Source organism: Microtus oregoni, unplaced genomic scaffold, assembly GCF_018167655.1.
Source record: "Microtus oregoni isolate MIOR12 unplaced genomic scaffold, Mior012 000038F_ref0000394, whole genome shotgun sequence".
Classification (NCBI taxonomy): domain Eukaryota; kingdom Metazoa; phylum Chordata; class Mammalia; order Rodentia; family Cricetidae; genus Microtus; species Microtus oregoni.
In genome coordinates, this window is record NW_024543097.1 from 10906294 (window position 1) to 10923434 (window position 17141).

General features: G+C 50.4%; 1 protein-coding gene across 6 annotated transcripts; it reads right to left on the reverse strand.

Annotated features, from left to right (window-relative positions):
- Window positions 1–662: 662 nt before the first annotated feature.
- Window positions 663–16725, reverse strand: Washc1 (WASH complex subunit 1). Of its 6 annotated transcripts, none has more exons than XM_041631866.1 (12): window positions 16597–16686; window positions 12476–12618; window positions 9854–10007; window positions 6639–6750; window positions 6316–6462; window positions 6022–6158; window positions 5669–5801; window positions 5324–5525; window positions 4758–4934; window positions 3970–4128; window positions 1326–1394; window positions 663–1115 (listed from the first exon to the last, which is right to left on the reverse strand). In XM_041631866.1, the coding sequence occupies exons 3-12, from the start codon at window positions 10000–10002 to the stop codon at window positions 976–978; spliced, it is 1425 nt and encodes a 474-aa protein (XP_041487800.1). In that variant the 5' UTR covers window positions 10003–10007; window positions 12476–12618; window positions 16597–16686; the 3' UTR covers window positions 663–975. The 6 variants fall into 6 exon arrangements, with proteins under 6 accessions (XP_041487800.1, XP_041487802.1, XP_041487798.1 ...); XM_041631868.1 differs by lacking the exon at window positions 16597–16686 and adding an exon at window positions 16559–16579; XM_041631864.1 differs by lacking the exon at window positions 16597–16686 and adding an exon at window positions 12714–12863.
- Between the last annotated feature and the right edge of the window lie 416 nt (window positions 16726–17141).

Genomic DNA, 17141 nt, shown 5'->3' on the forward strand with positions numbered 1-17141 from the left:
AGCCCAAGGCAGCTCAGCCTCCAAGACCTGTTTGTCCCACTTCTGCTGGCCTTGACGGGGGCATCTGTGGAATAAGGGGCCTCTGCCTTCGGACGTGAGGCTACCCTGTCTACCCAGCTTCTATCCTGAGTGATGTGAGGCGTCCTTGATCTTCGATTCTCTCATCTGCACCACAGGAATCAACATTTTCAGGGCACTTGTGTCCACACAAACCTCATACCAGTTTCTTTTTTTTTTTTTTAGATTTTCAAGACAGGGTTTCTCGGTAGCTTTTGGTTCCTGTCCTGAAACTAGCTCTTATAGACCAGGCTGACCTCGAACTCACAGAGCTCCGCCTGCCTCTGCCTCCCAAGTGCTGGGATTAAAGGCATGCGCCCCACTGCCCGGCTCTCACACCCGTTTCTAACTATAGCCCTATCCCTCCCGTGCTCTCCGTCCTTCACAGGACTCTCTGGTTTGCCTCTAAGTTCTCCCTATGGCCTGTAGCACCTCCTGTCCCCAGTCTCCTCAGCAAACACCAAGTCACTTTTCCAGTAGAAAAATATCCCCCTGCAATAGCTGCTCTAATCTCCATTTGCCATGATCCCAGAGGAAGAGCTCAGTTCTCCCAGCCATCCTGCACTGTGCCTCAGAACATCTGGGAAGGACAGGTCACACTCCAAGAAGCTGTCGGCAGCCAGCATGGCTACCTTTCATTTATTTATTAAAAGGGCACTGTTGGCTTGGGTTCAGGTCTAGTTACTTTCTTTATTCCACCACGTTGCTGTGGCACTCTTCAGTGGAGGATCAAGCAAAGGAGGGAAGCAGCAGACGGCTCACAGAGCCCCTACTCCATGAAGAGAAATTGGGCACCAACCCAGAACACTTGTATAATCCGCTGGACCTCCTCGGGCAACAAGACCTGAGAAGCCCCAGCTGGCCAAGGAGTCCCTCCTGGCTGTTCCTGCTGAATGTGCAAGAAGGCTCAAAGCGCTCTTAGGACTCCCAGTCATCATCATCCTCGTCTCCTGCGGGCTGCTGGGGGGGTGGCATCGGTGGGATGGAGTCTGACATCCGGGTGAAGGCTCCCCCAGGCCCCTCACTGGTTCCGGTGCCAGGTCCTTTTCCAGAAATACCTGGGAAGGAGAAGTGATATGTGAGAGAAAGAGAGAGAGAGAGAGAGAGAGAGAGAGAGAGAGAGAGAGAGACAGACAGACAGTGGGGGACCACTTCACCGCCTCCGAAGAGAGAGAGAGAGAGAGAGAGAGAGAGAGAGAGAGAGAGACAGACAGACAGTGGGGGACCACTTCACCGCCTCCGAAGATAAAGACACACAAGATGACTACCTTTGCGCCTCATGACGAGCTTGTTAAAGAGGTCTGACATCAAGTCCCCACCTTGACTCGTGGCTCTCACTGCAATGGGAGAGCAGCAGGTGAGGGAAGAAGAGACCAAGTACAATACTGCCAGGGACATTCACATGATGGCTTCACTTGGCCCCTGAAGCACTCCTACACCCGCTCTCCTGCCATATGCTAGTCACACATGATGTGCCCATGGCCCAGTCCTGCCTTAATGTTTCAATTCTCAGTACCACTGTGTAGGTAAGGACATGGGCTCAGAGAGGCCAGGCTATTGGCACACAGTTCTCTGTACCCTTGTATGGGTAGGAAATGGGCTCAGAGAGGCCAGCTATTGGCATACAGTTCTCTGTACCCCTGTATGGGTAGGAAATGGGCTCAGAGAGGCCAGCTATTGGCATACAGTTCTCTGTACCCCTGTATGGGTAGGAAATGGGCTCAGAGAGGCCAGCTATTGGCATACAGTTCTCTGTACCCCTGTATGGGTAGGAAATGGGCTCAGAGAGGCCAGCTATTGGCATACAGTTCTCTGTACCCCTGTATGGGTAAGGACACGGACTCAGAGAGGCCAGGCTATTGGCATACAGTTCTCTGTACCCCTGCATGGGTAAGAAATGGGCTCAGAGAGGCCAGGCTATTGGCATACAGTTCTCTGTACTCCTGCATGGGTAGGAAATGGGCTCAGAGAGGCCAGCTATTGGCACACAGTTCTCTGTACCCCTGTATGGGTAGGAAATGGGCTCAGAGAGGCCAGCTATTGGCACACAGTTCTCTGTACCCCTGTATGGGTAGGAAATGGGCTCAGAGAGGCCAGCTATTGGCACACAGTTCTCTGTACCCCTGTATGGGTAGGAAATGGGCTCAGAGAGGCCAGCTATTGGCACACAGTTCTCTGTACCCCTGTATGGGTAGGAAATGGGCTCAGAGAGGCCAGCTATTGGCATACAGTTCTCTGTACCCCTGTATGGGTAAGGACACGGACTCAGAGAGGCCAGGCTATTGGCACACAGTTCTCTGTACCCCTGTATGGGTAGGAAATGGGCTCAGAGAGGCCAGCTATTGGCACACAGTTCTCTGTACCCCTGTATGGGTAGGAAATGGGCTCAGAGAGGCCAGCTATTGGCACACAGTTCTCTGTACCCCTGTATGGGTAGGAAATGGGCTCAGAGAGGCCAGCTATTGGCACACAGTTCTCTGTACCCCTGTATGGGTAGGAAATGGGCTCAGAGAGGCCAGCTATTGGCACACAGTTCTCTGTACTCCTGCATGGGTAGGAAATGGGCTCAGAGAGGCCAGCTATTGGCACACAGTTCTCTGTACCCCTGTATGGGTAGGAAATGGGCTCAGAGAGGCCAGCTATTGGCACACAGTTCTCTGTACCCCTGTATGGGTAGGAAATGGGCTCAGAGAGGCCAGCTATTGGCACACAGTTCTCTGTACCCCTGTATGGGTAGGAAATGGGCTCAGAGAGGCCAGCTATTGGCATACAGTTCTCTGTACCCCTGTATGGGTAGGAAATGGGCTCAGAGAGGCCAGCTATTGGCACACAGTTCTCTGTACTCCTACATGGGTAGGAAATGGGCTCAGAGAGGCCAGCTATTGGCACACAGTTCTCTGTACCCCTGTATGGGTAGGAAATGGGCTCAGAGAGGCCAGCTATTGGCACACAGTTCTCTGTACCCCTGTATGGGTAGGAAATGGGCTCAGAGAGGCCAGCTATTGGCACACAGTTCTCTGTACCCCTGTATGGGTAGGAAATGGGCTCAGAGAGGCCAGCTATTGGCACACAGTTCTCTGTACCCCTGTATGGGTAGGAAATGGGCTCAGAGAGGCCAGCTATTGGCACACAGTTCTCTGTACTCCTGCATGGGTAGGAAATGGGCTCAGAGAGGCCAGCTATTGGCACACAGTTCTCTGTACCCCTGTATGGGTAGGAAATGGGCTCAGAGAGGCCAGCTATTGGCACACAGTTCTCTGTACCCCTGTATGGGTAGGAAATGGGCTCAGAGAGGCCAGCTATTGGCACACAGTTCTCTGTACCCCTGTATGGGTAAGGACACGGACTCAGAGAGGCCAGGCTATTGGCACACAGTTCTCTGTACCCCTGTATGGGTAGGAAATGGGCTCAGAGAGGCCAGCTATTGGCACACAGTTCTCTGTACCCCTGTATGGGTAGGAAATGGGCTCAGAGAGGCCAGCTATTGGCACACAGTTCTCTGTACCCCTGTATGGGTAAGGACACGGACTCAGAGAGGCCAGGCTATTGGCATATAGTCACAAAGCAGGTCAGAAGAAGATCCATGATGCAAACCCAGGACTCCTGACACTTTCCACACAGGTTAACAAGGATGCCACTAGCAAGAATTCTTGGCAGACATAAGCCTTGTCCTCAGGATGGAAAGGATGAGTCCTGTCTCATCTCAGAGGACTCCAAGCTGCTGCATGTTTCCTTGGACAAAGCCTGTCAAAGGTTCCACTTTCTCATGGTGTCAGCTGGGAGAGCCCAAGACAGGAAAGCTTCCGCCAGGGGACCCATGGCCCAGTCCAGAGGGTAGCAGGGTCGCCACAAGGGACTTTCTGCTGGCTGACAGGGAGCCTAGCTGCTGCAACAGATCCTTGGTCCCCTCACCTTGCTCCTGTTCCTTCTGTTTCTTCTTCTCCAGTTTGCGTTCCTTGACACTGCGCAGCTTGGCCTTGCCAATGCCCCCAGCTTGGCGGATGGACTCAAGCAGAGTGGCCCGGCCACTGGAGGGATCAACCACCTCCTTAGGGGCTCCTTGAACAGAGGCTGTAAGGAGAAGGGTGAAGGGTTGCTCAGCATTGCAGGATGGGGAAAGCTGCCCAGCCTGAGGCAGGAGATGATCTCAGGATCCTAGCAAATGCAGGGGCCTGTCACCCACAGGGAAGCCAGCTGTAAGGCTGTGGCTTCTGGGATGATGCACAGTGTGGTCTTGAATTTCTGCAGATAAGGAGCTGAGGGGCCTCGTGTCTAGGCATCTCCTCCCTCTCCACCCCCTATTTTGATGACACCCTGCAGTAACAGACCCTTTGGATCTGGTGTGCTGAGCACCACACGCCAAAAAAAGGATTTCCTACCCCCTGAGGTGGTTGGAGACACAATGGAAAGCTCAAATCTGGAAAGTTCAAGTTTGTTAATAGATCCTTTCCCTCTGGCTTAACTAGAAACAGGGCTCAACACCTTCCCAAGGCTTCCTCTGCCCTGAAAGTCAGAACTCCACAGCTCTGTAGAGCACAAAAACCACTACATCAGCCTTGGGAGACTAGGTATCCATATGAGGATGCTCTACAGATCACAGCACTAGGGACACGTGACCTACAGAGAAGTCTTCGGGGATCCCGGCATGAAAACCTATTAATGAGGGCTGGCCACATGGGCCCCATCGGCACTGCCCCTACCTGAGTGGCCCACGCTGCTGCTAGTGTCTTCTTCCCTGGCAACCTGGCCAGGTGCAGTTGCCACTTCAGGGAACACTGGCGGCTGGGGGGTACTGACCACCACTGAGGGAGCTGGGGGAGGTGGCGGTGGCGGTGGCGGCGGCGGCGGTGCTGCCAGCAGCACCCCATTCTCCAGTTCTGTAAGGAAAGTGAAAATGCATGAAGTTCCTGACCTGTGGGAAGTCCAAGGACCACCCACCTCCATCCAGGTCTAGTAAGGTGAGCATCCAAACTGCCTAGGCTCCCCCAAGGCCAGTATGTGCAGTAGGATCAAAAACCCATTGCCATTGTTCTTGAGTTCTCAGTAGTCCTCATTGTCCGCTATGTTCAGCAAGTCCGGTTTTATCCCATGCTTGAGGGAGGGGGACTTGATGGGGGAGGGGGAGGGAAATGGGAGGCGGTGGCGGGGAGGAGGCAGAAATCTTTAATAAATAAATAAATTAAATAATTAAAAAAAATGCATGAAGACCTGGGCAAGGAGCCAGCATGGCCTTTATGGTTCCATTCCATCCCAGGGCCCAGCTCACCTGGCTGGAAAGGTTCAGCTACCTCCGTGTGGAAGGTGGGCAGTTCTGGAATGGCACCAGGAGCAGAGGGGGCAATGCCAGGGCCCAAGTCCGCACTGTACATGAGGTCATCTGCGATGCCAGGCAAGTCGGGTAGGTAGGACGGCACATCGATCTCAGGAACTTGGCCCAGGTCTGGCACATAGAAGTAGTTTTCCGGAGCCTGCAGGGTCAGGTGGTACGGGAGAGTGATAGCTCTGCCAGAGCACACGGCCCACACTGTAAGCGCGGGATGGGCAGCACAGGTGGACCCAGCCTCCCTGACCCGCGCTGGCAGGGCTTGCCTGCCCAAGCACTCCACCCCACCTGCTGCTCCAGCTGCTCTCTCTTGCTGATAGACAGAGGGGCATCAAACAACTTCTCCTCTTCTGTGCCCAGCATCGTGTGTGTTTTTGTTACTGCGCCAGCCAGAGGGTCCAGGAAAACATACTTCTTATACCTGTGGAGTGGGCTAGGGTCAGGAGGCCATCACCTTACCTGGGACCAGGAAGGTCCCTGACCATCCTTCCCCACTGCGTTTATCCCTTTGGATCCCCAAGTCTTAGGAGCGAAATCAACCTCATCATTCCTGAGAACTGTACCAGACTCAGGCCCCTGGAGCTACCTAAGCAGTCTCCCTTTCTCCCTCCCGTCTTCCCGCTGGCTATATCCCGCCTTACAGGTTTTCTGTGGTGTTGAAAAGCAGCAGAGAGCTGATAGAACTGATGTTGCTGGGAAGACCCCCAAGTCCCTCCTCAGCTTCATCCTCAGGCTCCGACTTGGTGTTCACACACACAGGAAAGTATTTCAGCTTCTCCTGGGGCAGGATCAGAGTAGATGGAATTTCAGTATCAGGTGTGTGGACCCAGCACCATCCCAACCAGAATCCTTCTAGGAGACTGAAATCTGTGGTCAACCTTCAGGCCCTGCCTCCCAGCAGCCATGGGTGACATGCCGGTATGTGGCATACAGACCTGCAGGGCCCGCTCATCCAGTGGGCGGTGCTTGCTCTGGATCCTGTAACGGGGTCTTCTCTGCAGATCAGGGTCAAGGGCACCGGTAAAGATGGAGTCATATTCCTGCAGCCGCTCTGGCGCTGGGTACTTGGCACTAGAGAAAACCTGCAGATACAGGGACTACTCTGGGGCCCAGATATTCGAGATAGCCCAGTAATCATAAGCAGGCACTAAGAATGGGTTGACCCACGGACAGGAGGAAAGTGAGGTGTGGCTAAACAGCAGGGGTACCAGAGGATCAAGGTACCAGCAACAGAACACAGGAGTCATGGCTTGCCTACCTTGATGGCCTTCTTGCTGCCCTTGATCTTCTCTATCTTAGCCTGGGCCAGGGAGACCCTCTCCCTAATGGTCTGCAGTTGGCGGCGACTCAGTTCTACTCGCTGGGAGATCCTGCCAAAGAAGGAAAATATAGAGATTGGTGGCTACTTCAAGTAGTGTAGCCTCTGTCCACCTGTGCCAGCAGCAGAGATGAGTCTTGCCAAGTCCTGGGCTTAAGCGCTCAACATAGTACAACCTGCCTGTTGGGGTGGTCTTGGTGCTATTCACCTGACCTCTGTGTGCCCCTATTATTCAGCCCAAGGGGTTGGGCACCAGGCATGCTCACAGTGCATCACATGTAACACAAGGTGTGGACAAGCAGGTAGGAGTCAAAGTTCATCTCAGATCACTAATGACCAAAGACAGGACCTGGGTATTCAACAAAACCTAGGGCCTTTGCAAGGAATTGATAATTACTGCCCACTGTATTCTTTAAATAAACCCTGGATGAAGATTCACTGTTGCCCAAGACTGTTCTAGATCAGTGCGGAGACTCATACAACCCGTTGTCTCTCCAGCTTTGCTGGGGCTTGGCTGTGTCCCTCCAAAGACCCAGGATGAAGGCTTGCCGGCCTCCTGTGGGTTCAGTTCTAGAGACATGACTCATTGGTTAAGAGCACTGGCTGTTCTTCCAGACGGCCTGAGCTCAATTCCTGGAACCCACATGGTGGCTCACAACCATCTGTAACTGGAGTCCCACGGGATCTGATGCCCTCTTCTGGAGCCAAGTAAGAATGTCCTCGAAGGAAATATGAGAATCCCAGCCTCTGCCTGCTTTTTCACTTTCTGGACTCCGTGGCATCAGTGACCCCCTTACCTCACACTGCCACCAGGAGGCACAGTAATACCAATAAGTGGTCTGGCCAACAACCCAACTGAAACCCCCAGCTATGAGCCCCAATAAGCCTGATCCCCTTCAAGCTGATAGTCTCGGGCACTTCGTCACGGTGACAGGAAACTGACAAACACAAATTCAATACCGCCGAAGACTGCGAAGGCCCTGTTCACATTCTAGCTTCTCCTTGCTCCTGTTACAGAAGACTCCTTCCCAGCCCGTCCCTTAGGGTTGCCACTCACTCTTTCCTTAGGGAATGTCAATCCTCTCTCTGGCCGATCTGTTTGCCTCTCAGGCTCTACTATAAAATGTTACTTCTCACACATTCTCACACACCTGATGGGGGAGAGTCTTCTGTCTTGTGTTAATTTCATTGGTTAAATAAAGAGACTGCCTTGGCCCTTTAATAGGACATAAAATTAGGTAGGCGGAGTAAACAGAACAGAATGCTGGGAGAAAGAAGCTGAGTCAAGGAGTCGCCATGATTCTCCCATTCCAGACAGACGTAGGTTAAGATCTTCCCTGGTAAGCCACCTCGTGGGCTACATAGATTATTAGAAATGGATTAGATTAATATGTAAGAGCTAGCCAATAAGAGGCTGGAACTAATGGGCCAGGCAGTGTTTAAAAGAATACAGTTTCTGTGTAATTATTTCGGGGCATAAGCTAGCCATGTGGGCGGCTGGGTGCCGGGGACGCAGCCCCGCTGCTCCTATTACAACACACACCCCTTCCCAATCCCTCTAGAGAGAACCTCATTCTACCCCCAGAGATAGACACTCCCCCCATCTGCAGCACACTTCCTGGGTTAACCCTGTCTTTGTCATCTGTAGAAGTCTCTTTGGCTTTAAAAACAATAATAATAATAAAAAATTTGTGTTCTCTCTCTCTCTGTGTGTGTGTGTGTGTGTGTGTGTGTGTGTGTGTGTGGTCTGCACGCACGGGGGATGGCATAGCATGTTCCCTGGGGTGTGTGTAGGGGTCAGATGACGACCTTTGGGAATCAGTTCTCGCCTTCTCCCATGTGGGTCCCAAGGATGAGGCGCTGATCACCAGGCTTGGTGCAAGTGCCTTAACCCACTTACTACCTTGTCCTCCCCACTCCCCGGAGCCTCCTATCTGAGAGAGAGAGGTAACCAGGCTTGATGACACACACCTCTAATCCCAACACAGGGAAGCTGAAAACAGAAGGATCAGACGCTTAAGGTCATCCTCCAGTACAGAGCAAGTTCAGGGACCGACTGGGTCAAAGACACCCTATCCCTGCCCCCACCCTCCCCTAAAAAGGAGGAAGGATAGCATGACCTCCTCATAGAATATCCCCAGGGTTAAAGGAATTCATGCAGCTAGAGCGATGACGGGTACCCATAAGCAGGGATGCTTAGCACAACCGTAGTGAGCTACCCACGCAATCGCTTTCATGCGGCACAAGTGTTTCAGCCAATGAAGGACCACAGACGTGAAGGTGTGCCCAGAACATCACAATAGGGCAGAAAACCTCCCCTCCCACAACTTACTGAGGGGAACGCTGTCATGATGCAACACATTAATCTGGGGTTTGAGGACATGCTGGTGAGAACAAACCTTGTTTGGCCAGCAGCACAGAGCACAGCATATACGGTTACACACGATATAACAGACTTGGTGATGATGATAAATGAGATACACTGGCTTATGTCTTTACTGTAGTATAATTGTTATTGCTACTTTAGAGTGTATTGATCTACTTAAAGAAGTCTGCTGCTACTGGCTCCTGCTCGCAGCAGGTCCACCATCTCAATTTTGCTGTGTTCATTGATAACATCAAGAGACCACCTGCAGTGGATGACCAAGCCATCTGCATCCGTGTAGCAAACTATCTTGTCCGTACCATGGCAAACCATCTAGTGACCCACTCCGCAGTACATAGCTGGAGTTAAGGCAGGCCTAACAGCGTTTAGGTTTGTCATCCCAGAGTTCATGCTCTAGAGGGGACACTGACATACTCAGTGCCACAGCTAGACCTAAGTACAGGCTCCTATGCACCCAAACACTGAGTCAGTGCAGGCTGACCGCAGGAGTCAGTGAAGGAAGAGGTCTGGTGGGAAGAACACTGAGGCCCCGTAACAGCCCATGGAGCCACGGGAAAACTAAGGGGCTACATTAGACACCAAACAGGTGGTGAGGTCTTAGGGACTCGTAAGGTTTCCAAGCTGGACGTGTCCCTCTCTCCCTTTCTACACTGGGAATTACTTGGATCACTGAAGAGGTTGTCTGCAGAAGGCACATTCCTAGGGCTGCAGAGAATCATGCTTAGGAAAGAGGAGAGCCTCTATTGGTCAGCTGGGCAGCAGGTCCCACCTGCTGAAGATGTCTCCAGAGATGTTCTGTAACTGTTGCAGGGCATCCGCCACTTGCTGGATCGCCTCCTCTCTTCGCAGGTCTGGCTGGATCAGGGGCACTGCATACGGCTGACCCGCCAAGGAGTGCTGAGTCTTCACGGGGGTCATGGCGCCTGTGGGTAGGAACCAACACATCAACAGCATAGCCCGACAGTCACACTGTCTACCAGCCACAAGACAGGGTGGTCGTGTCATATGCTGTAATCCTAGCACGTGGGAGGCAGAGGCAGGAACTGCTGTTCAAGGCCATCTTCTGACACATAGAAAGTTCAAGACTAGCCTGGGCTACATGAGACACTATTGGGGGGGGGGCGGGTATCACGCAAAGGAGCCGATTTCTGCACAGCTTTACTGTGTGTGAGTATCATGGGAGGCAGAGCAAGAACCCTGCAGGCCTACATAAGGAGACTGAAGGCAATGGCAGGAATTCAAAACCGGCAGAGACTAAAAGTGGAACGTACTGTGCCCTTACTCCCAGGGTACTCAGTACCCTGCTAAGCGCCCTATTTAACACAGCAGCCATTCAATTTAACCCCCCAAGCTTAGAACACCACAACCCTGGCTGCAGAGCACAAAAGAGGCAGGAAACAAAGGATGGATGGGGGCACCCAAATGACTGCGGAGTCGTCTCCAGACCAAAAAAAATGCAGAGAACGGAACACTTGGATGGTGTGGCCCGCGTGGCGACTACCCCTGCTTGACAAAACTCCAGCATTCCGACAAAGCGGATCAAGCTCTCCACCACTTTGATTTCCGGTTGTAATGATTTTCACTATGTGTAATAGGGGCTTCTTTACGCCTTTTCCTTTGAGAATTTTATGTGAGCTTTGGTGAGGATGAGAATATGTACAATGGAAGCTTCTTTAAACAAAACAATTCTTGGGTAAAATCCTGCCTTCGTGGAACCACAGAGCATGATAACTCTGCTTATTCCCCACACAGGACTCCTCATTGTGCTGTTCCCCCACCCCCGACACCCGTCCCATTACACCGTGAAGAGAGAAGTTAAAGACTTACTACCTAGGCATACCCGGTCCCATGGATGAAAACCACACAGTCTAGAGAAACAGTGGATCCAGAGCCACAGTCTGAGGCCATTTAGGGCAAGAGTTCAATTAATGAGTACAGACTGGTGCCCACAATTAGTGGCTTACTGGATGAATGGCAAGATCTGGTACGCCACATGGGAGCAGCAGATTCCAGTCAAGAAGTTAGACTGACTGGATCCCCCTCTGCCATATACGGGAACATACACGGAAGGACTCAGAATGCTATGGTATAATGGAAAAGGAGTAAGATGTCAGGACCTTCTCCTTTGGGACCTTATGAGGGGGACAAGCCATATTATAAGACTAAGGCACAAAGGAATACAATTAGGAAACAGTTCAATGCTTGTGCTAACACGGTACAAACACTGCATCACGCCCCTTGAAGAGTGAAAATTGCTCTTACGGGTTTGTTTCTCAGGACTGAAACTGTGCAGTGAGACTGTACCTGGTGGGATTATTGACCTTGGAAGACAACAGGCATTTAGATTCTTGCTAAACTTACTACTTTTTGTTTGTTTGGTTGGCTTTGGGTTTTGGTTGTTTTTCGTTTTTGTTTTTTTGTTTTTTTGTTTTTGTTTTTGTTTGTTTTCGAGACAAAGTTTCTCTGTAGCTTTGGAGCCTATCCTGGAACTAGCTCTTGTAGACCAGACTGGCTTCAAACTCACAGATCCACCTGCCTCTGCCTCCCATGTACTGGGATTAAAAGCGTGCGCCACCACCAGGATAAAGTTATTGTTTTTTGCTTCAAGAAAGATGCTATAAAGAGGCTGATGACAACTTTCATCCTGGAATCATTAAGTCTGCTTTCAACATTGCTTGTAGTTAAACTATCATGCAATTATAGAGTATAAAAGGTGTAGACTATTTTCAATAAATAGGCAGCCATTTTGATTCACCCTCAGATCATGTCAGTCCCCTTCCCTTGCCTATGCTACACCACCTCTTTCGGACTTGAACCCCGCTGGAGCTGGACTCCCCAACATGGGTATCTGAGGAACTCAGGTGTCCCTGAGACAGATCTGGCAGTGCCTAATGCCTCTGAGAAGAGGGATATCCAGGCTTTGCTCATCCAGGCCAGAACCAGGGGGTGCAAGACATGCAAATGCAGGAAAATAAACCTCCAAACCACAGGACCAGAACGCTCTATTTATAGGGCTAAATTAACGCTGCTCCCTAGTGCCACTAAAGCAGCAATTGCACTATAAACAGCACTGATCTGATGGGCAAGAGATGTACCATACAGAATTGATATTAAGGCACCAGGCTCTTATAATTAAGGGCTTCAAACCCAGATTTCCCTAGGCACCACCCTGGAGTCCTTTGGGTTAAGTATGACAGGAAGGACCAAAGTCTTTATTGGGACCTTAAAAGAGCTGTGGGACCACTTATAAAATGTTTGTCATTCTTAATATGATCCTTTGCATTCTTAAACTAAGAACTGGCCCTGCTCTCAATTGCTAGTCCCGGTAATAAAAATCTAGGGATGACCCCCTACTATATCCTAGCAACGTCTCCACCAAGCTAATACCTACCTATTCTTGGTTCCTTCCGCTGACTTCCTGAGCTCTCGCTTCCATGCTGCTGGCTCTCTCCTTCCTCCTTTGGGTCAAGACTTGTCCAGATCTGAGACGGTCCTTCCACTCTTTAGCTTTTTCTTGGCATGGGTTCCTCTCTCCTATTCCAGTGACCAGGACAGTCTCAGCTTCCCGCATGGAAGCCTTGAGCCACTAACCAAGCCAGTGTGGCCCCTCATTCTGCACATGTGCTTACCATGTCACTAAGACGGAGACATCCGCTCCACAACCATCCAGGGACCTAACCCTGTGAGTCTAGACTCTTTCGAAGGTGTCTCCTCACCTCTTCCACTGTTCCTGAAACAAACTTGCTAGCCATGCTGACCTAAATCAAACCTGAGCGCTTCCACTGTAAAATCAGGAGGGAAAAAGAGTAAGTTCTTCCTGTCATTTTTTTTTCCTTTTTTTCCCCACAGAGATCCGCCTACCTCTGCCTCCCAATTGCTGGGATTAAAGGCATTCACCACCACCACCCAGCTTCCTGTCATTTCTTAAGCCGAACTCCTCTGCAACTGGATGTGTGAGTGTCTGTGTATACGTCCTCAAGGGTAGGACAAACACAAATCCTCTAAATAAGGAAGCAGCAGGTCTACTAGAGAGCTATGATAGTGAACATGGTGGTTTACTCTCAAGATCTTGTCTGTATATGCTGGTTAGCTACTAAGTGGAGTGCCCGATCACAACACAGATGGGTAAGATACAAAATCAGACTGGCACACAGACAGACAGACACAAGAACAACCGAATCCCCTGCGTTGAGAGTGTTGTGGCCTTCTACTCCACTAGGAAAGAGCCAAGACTAACTTCAAATTTAGATGAAGTGAATTTACTCTGATTGAAGGAAGGGCAGCCTTAGAGCCAAATAACATGCCGTGCCCAAGGAAGGGTTTACAAAGGCAGACGTCAATGGTGGATATTACGATAGCTTATAGAATCCATGGCTGGCATAAAAATTGTTCCGTTCCCCCCAGTTGCGTTTCTTTCTCCCTGTACAGTTATAAAAAGATCACTCCATCCCGGTCCCACAGTGATAAGCAGAAGCAAGGGGTTAAATAGCAAGTTTACATAAGCAGAAAGAAAGCGGTTAAATACCTCAAGGCAGGAACACCATTATCTTATCCTTACATCACCTACAGGCCGTGAGGGTCTCACAGGCATCCCAGGGCAAAGGTCAATGGCCCTTATGGGATGCCTGGTATCATATTAAGTTTCTTTAGCCATCACAGGGGAGTTGTGTGTAAATGATTACAGAGATCTGGGCCCTCTGCGGGAAGTGTCCTTAACTGACTGGGATAGAGCAGGCAATACCACTGCCATCGAGTTAGGGCTGGCTGTCACGACCCCACAAGAGGTCTAATCTGGGCTGTGCATGCGGCTTTCTGAGGAACACTGTGGGTTAAGGATGCCCGAAAACTTCCTCCATGCTACCTGCGGCTCTCCGTGAAGCGTAAAGAACAGCTGGAGTTGGAGCAAAGACGAGCAGCAGGATGGTAAATGGGGTCTCGTGGTTTCCCTGTAAGAATCCTTGGAGGAGCAGCAAGAAAAAGAACAATAAACAGAAGCAAGTGTGGAAGAACACTGAGTTCTGAAGGGAGGAGTTTAGACTCCAGCCAGGCATGAACCCGAGACCTGCGCTGTCCAGTGAGGTGACAGAGGGAGCACGCAGATGGGGAACGCCACACAACCAAAGGCTTAAGAGTAAAGTGTCGCATTCATATCTTATATTGGTTATATGCTGAAACTGTCTCATTTTAGATCGAGTGGGTTAAATTAAAATATACTGTTAACTTCGCACAATCATTTCCACTGTCAAAATCACGTATGCAGTTGGCAGAACCTAGTTTCCTTCCTTATCCTTTTCCTCCATGTCCTATGCTTCTAAAGAATTAATTCTCCGGCTGGCAAGACAGCTCAGCAGACAAGGGCAGTTGTTGCCACCTGCTAGTCTGAGCTGGGTCCCTGGGACCTACAAGGCAGATGGAGAGAAGCCACTCCCAAAAGTCACCCTCTGACCTTCATATACTCAACAAGACACACGTATCCATAAAACAAACACATTCGTACATACATGATAATTAAAGAAACTTTTTGTTTTTGTGAGACAGGGTTTCTGTATAGCTTTGGAGCCTGTCCTGGAACTTGTTCTGTAGATCAGGCTGGCCTCGAACTCACAGAGATCTACCTGTCTCTGCCTCCTGAGTGCTGAGATTAAAGGTGTGCGCCACCACGGCCTGGCCAAATTTTTTTTTTTTTTAGTTTTTCGAGACAGGGTTTCTCTGTAGCTTTGGAGCCTGTCCTGGCACTAGCTCTTGTAGACCAGGCTGGCCTAGAACTCACAGAGATCCGCCTGCCTCTGCCTCCCGAGTGCTGGGATTAAAGGCGTGCACCACCACCGCCCGGCAAAAATATTTTTATAAAAAGTCTCTGTTACTCTTTTTAGGAAAGGCATATCCTAGAATGGGGCTCTGGTATAAGAAACAAAATAACCATATTGTCATTTAATTGTTCTCTCTTGTGGCTCTTTATTCAACTTCTCTCAGGAGTAAATATGCCGCGTCACCACTAACACTAACTACTACTTGTAACTATCCTCATCACTAGCTAAGACCTACATACCTTAAAGCTATTCTGCCAGCCGACCTCACTTCAACAATGGCCTTCTATCACTCTTCATGTCTGTGAATTTATCAGGACTCACAATTTTAATTTGATTTTCAACAATAAAATGCTTAGCTTGTGCTCAAGCCAGATATGAATCAATTATCCCATTCAGTATGTTCTGTCACTTTTATACATGCAATTGAAAACTCTTTTAAGAGTTCACATTTATTTTAGTCCCAATTGTCAGACAGCTTATCCTGAAACCCTGCGCTACGCCCCCTTAGTGGTCCTGATGTTAAGGGAAAAATGAGATTCCGCTCTGAGCCCCAGTGGTCAGTCATCGTTGCAACTGTTGATCTTCACTCTGGAATTAAATATTGCTATCTATTTTTACAAAGAGGTTGGGAAAGTCTGGGGTGTCGTGTGTACAGAACACTATCCTCCAAGCCCCAAAGCCGTCATCTTCACCGGGGGCAACTGTTGTTACTTCCAAAGTGAAGTTCAAGATAGGCCTGTCGACTTTTGTCATTCTCATGGGGGTGGAGGATAAGGTGTTCTGCCCTTCCCTCCTGCATCTCCTGGCCCGATATATACAATTCTTTCCGAATGACACACCATCTAGTAGTCTCAGTGTACACACTGGGAAGCTAACTGAGGGGCTTATCCTCCATGCAGAATGACGTTCTGGTGATTCCGCTGCGCTGGGGTCCTCACGTTCTGTAAATAAACCTAACCAACTCGATAGTTCCCAAAGTGGGCTTCTTGGATGGAGCTGTACTTTGGTTGGTCCCTGGGGCCCTGTAAGGAGGAGACAGATGTCTGTTTGCGCCCCCACCCACAAGGGGAAGTTTCTAAATCATCATCTAGAATGGATTGAAGGCCACCTTCTTAGTGGGGAAAAATAATTAATAGCTGAAAAGATAGCGATGTCGCTGAAATATAAAAGCAATTTACCAGAAGTCGTCTTTACGTGAGTTTTTTTCTGAGACATAGAAATTCCTCCCTCCCCGCAAGTGGCTGCTGCAGTTCTGTCTTGGGCTCCAAAAATTCCAGCTTACTCATTTTCACTTTTTATGCATCCCATGAACACATAAACAACCCACAATGATGGTGTTTCTTTTGCACCTAGCCATGCTGATTAACAGTTGTTTTATATTAAATTGACAAGAGACCGCACCCCACCCACCCCCACCCCACCCCTTTTTTTTTAAAGCATGAATGGCCTGTTTCTAATGGCCGGCGCTTGGCGTCCGGTAAATAAACACTGGACTGACCCAGAAACACCAACACCCACCATGCACGTGTCTCCCGTGCAATTCGTAATTTCGGAAGTGCCCAGCACCCTGGTGCACATCGTCCTCCCCCACCCTGTGACCTGGAAACTCCAGGCAGTCACGGGACCTCTTCCCTGCAGCCCCAGCTTCCCCCGGAAGCCCTCACCCGACTCCCAGGGTCCCCCGCAAGGTTGCTGTCCGCACCTGCCCGGCTCACACGCCCGACCCAAGGCAGCGTCTTCACCTGCGCGCCACCGCCGGGGCTGCCCCGCAAACCCGCACCGCTGGTTTCCGTGCCCCCTTCCGCGCCGTCCGCATCCCCGGGTCCTAGCGCCCGCCTGCACAGCTCTCGGACTTCCGGCTCTCTGGAATGCGGTCTGCCCGGGCCCAGACCAGAAAGCCGCCCTACTCTGTGTCTTGGCCCAGATCTTTGAGCCCCGGATCTCTTCTGTTTCCAACTCTAAGAAGCCGACTCCCTACATGTGCCCTATCACCGGACATCAAGAGGAAGTCCCTCAAACGTCCCCTCTTCTCTAGTCATCTCTGCTTAATAAATCTTTTAGAAGATCCTGCTTTTCTTATGTTTACCTCTGGTAAAGGCCCTTAGTTCCCAACTCTCTTTTTAAAATTCCATATAGAACGAACACATATGGTATGATCTGACATGGAGTAGTCAAATTCTTCATGGAAACAGACTGTAGTGACTCACAGCCACACTCCTGTGGCGGGGGGGGGGGGGGGGGGGGCGG

Bases quoted from the DNA above. Each gene is read 5' to 3' on its own strand.
- Washc1 (XM_041631863.1), bottom strand. From the start codon at position 11,079: ATGTGGCGTACCAGATCTTGCCATTCATCCA. The intron at 5,526-5,668 runs GTGGGGTGGAGT...CTGACCCTGCAG, and splicing joins GAGAGCAGCTGGAGCAGCAG to GCTCCGGAAAACTACTTCTA. The intron at 4,935-5,323 runs GTGAGCTGGGCC...CTTTCCTTACAG, and splicing joins AGCTGAACCTTTCCAGCCAG to AACTGGAGAATGGGGTGCTG.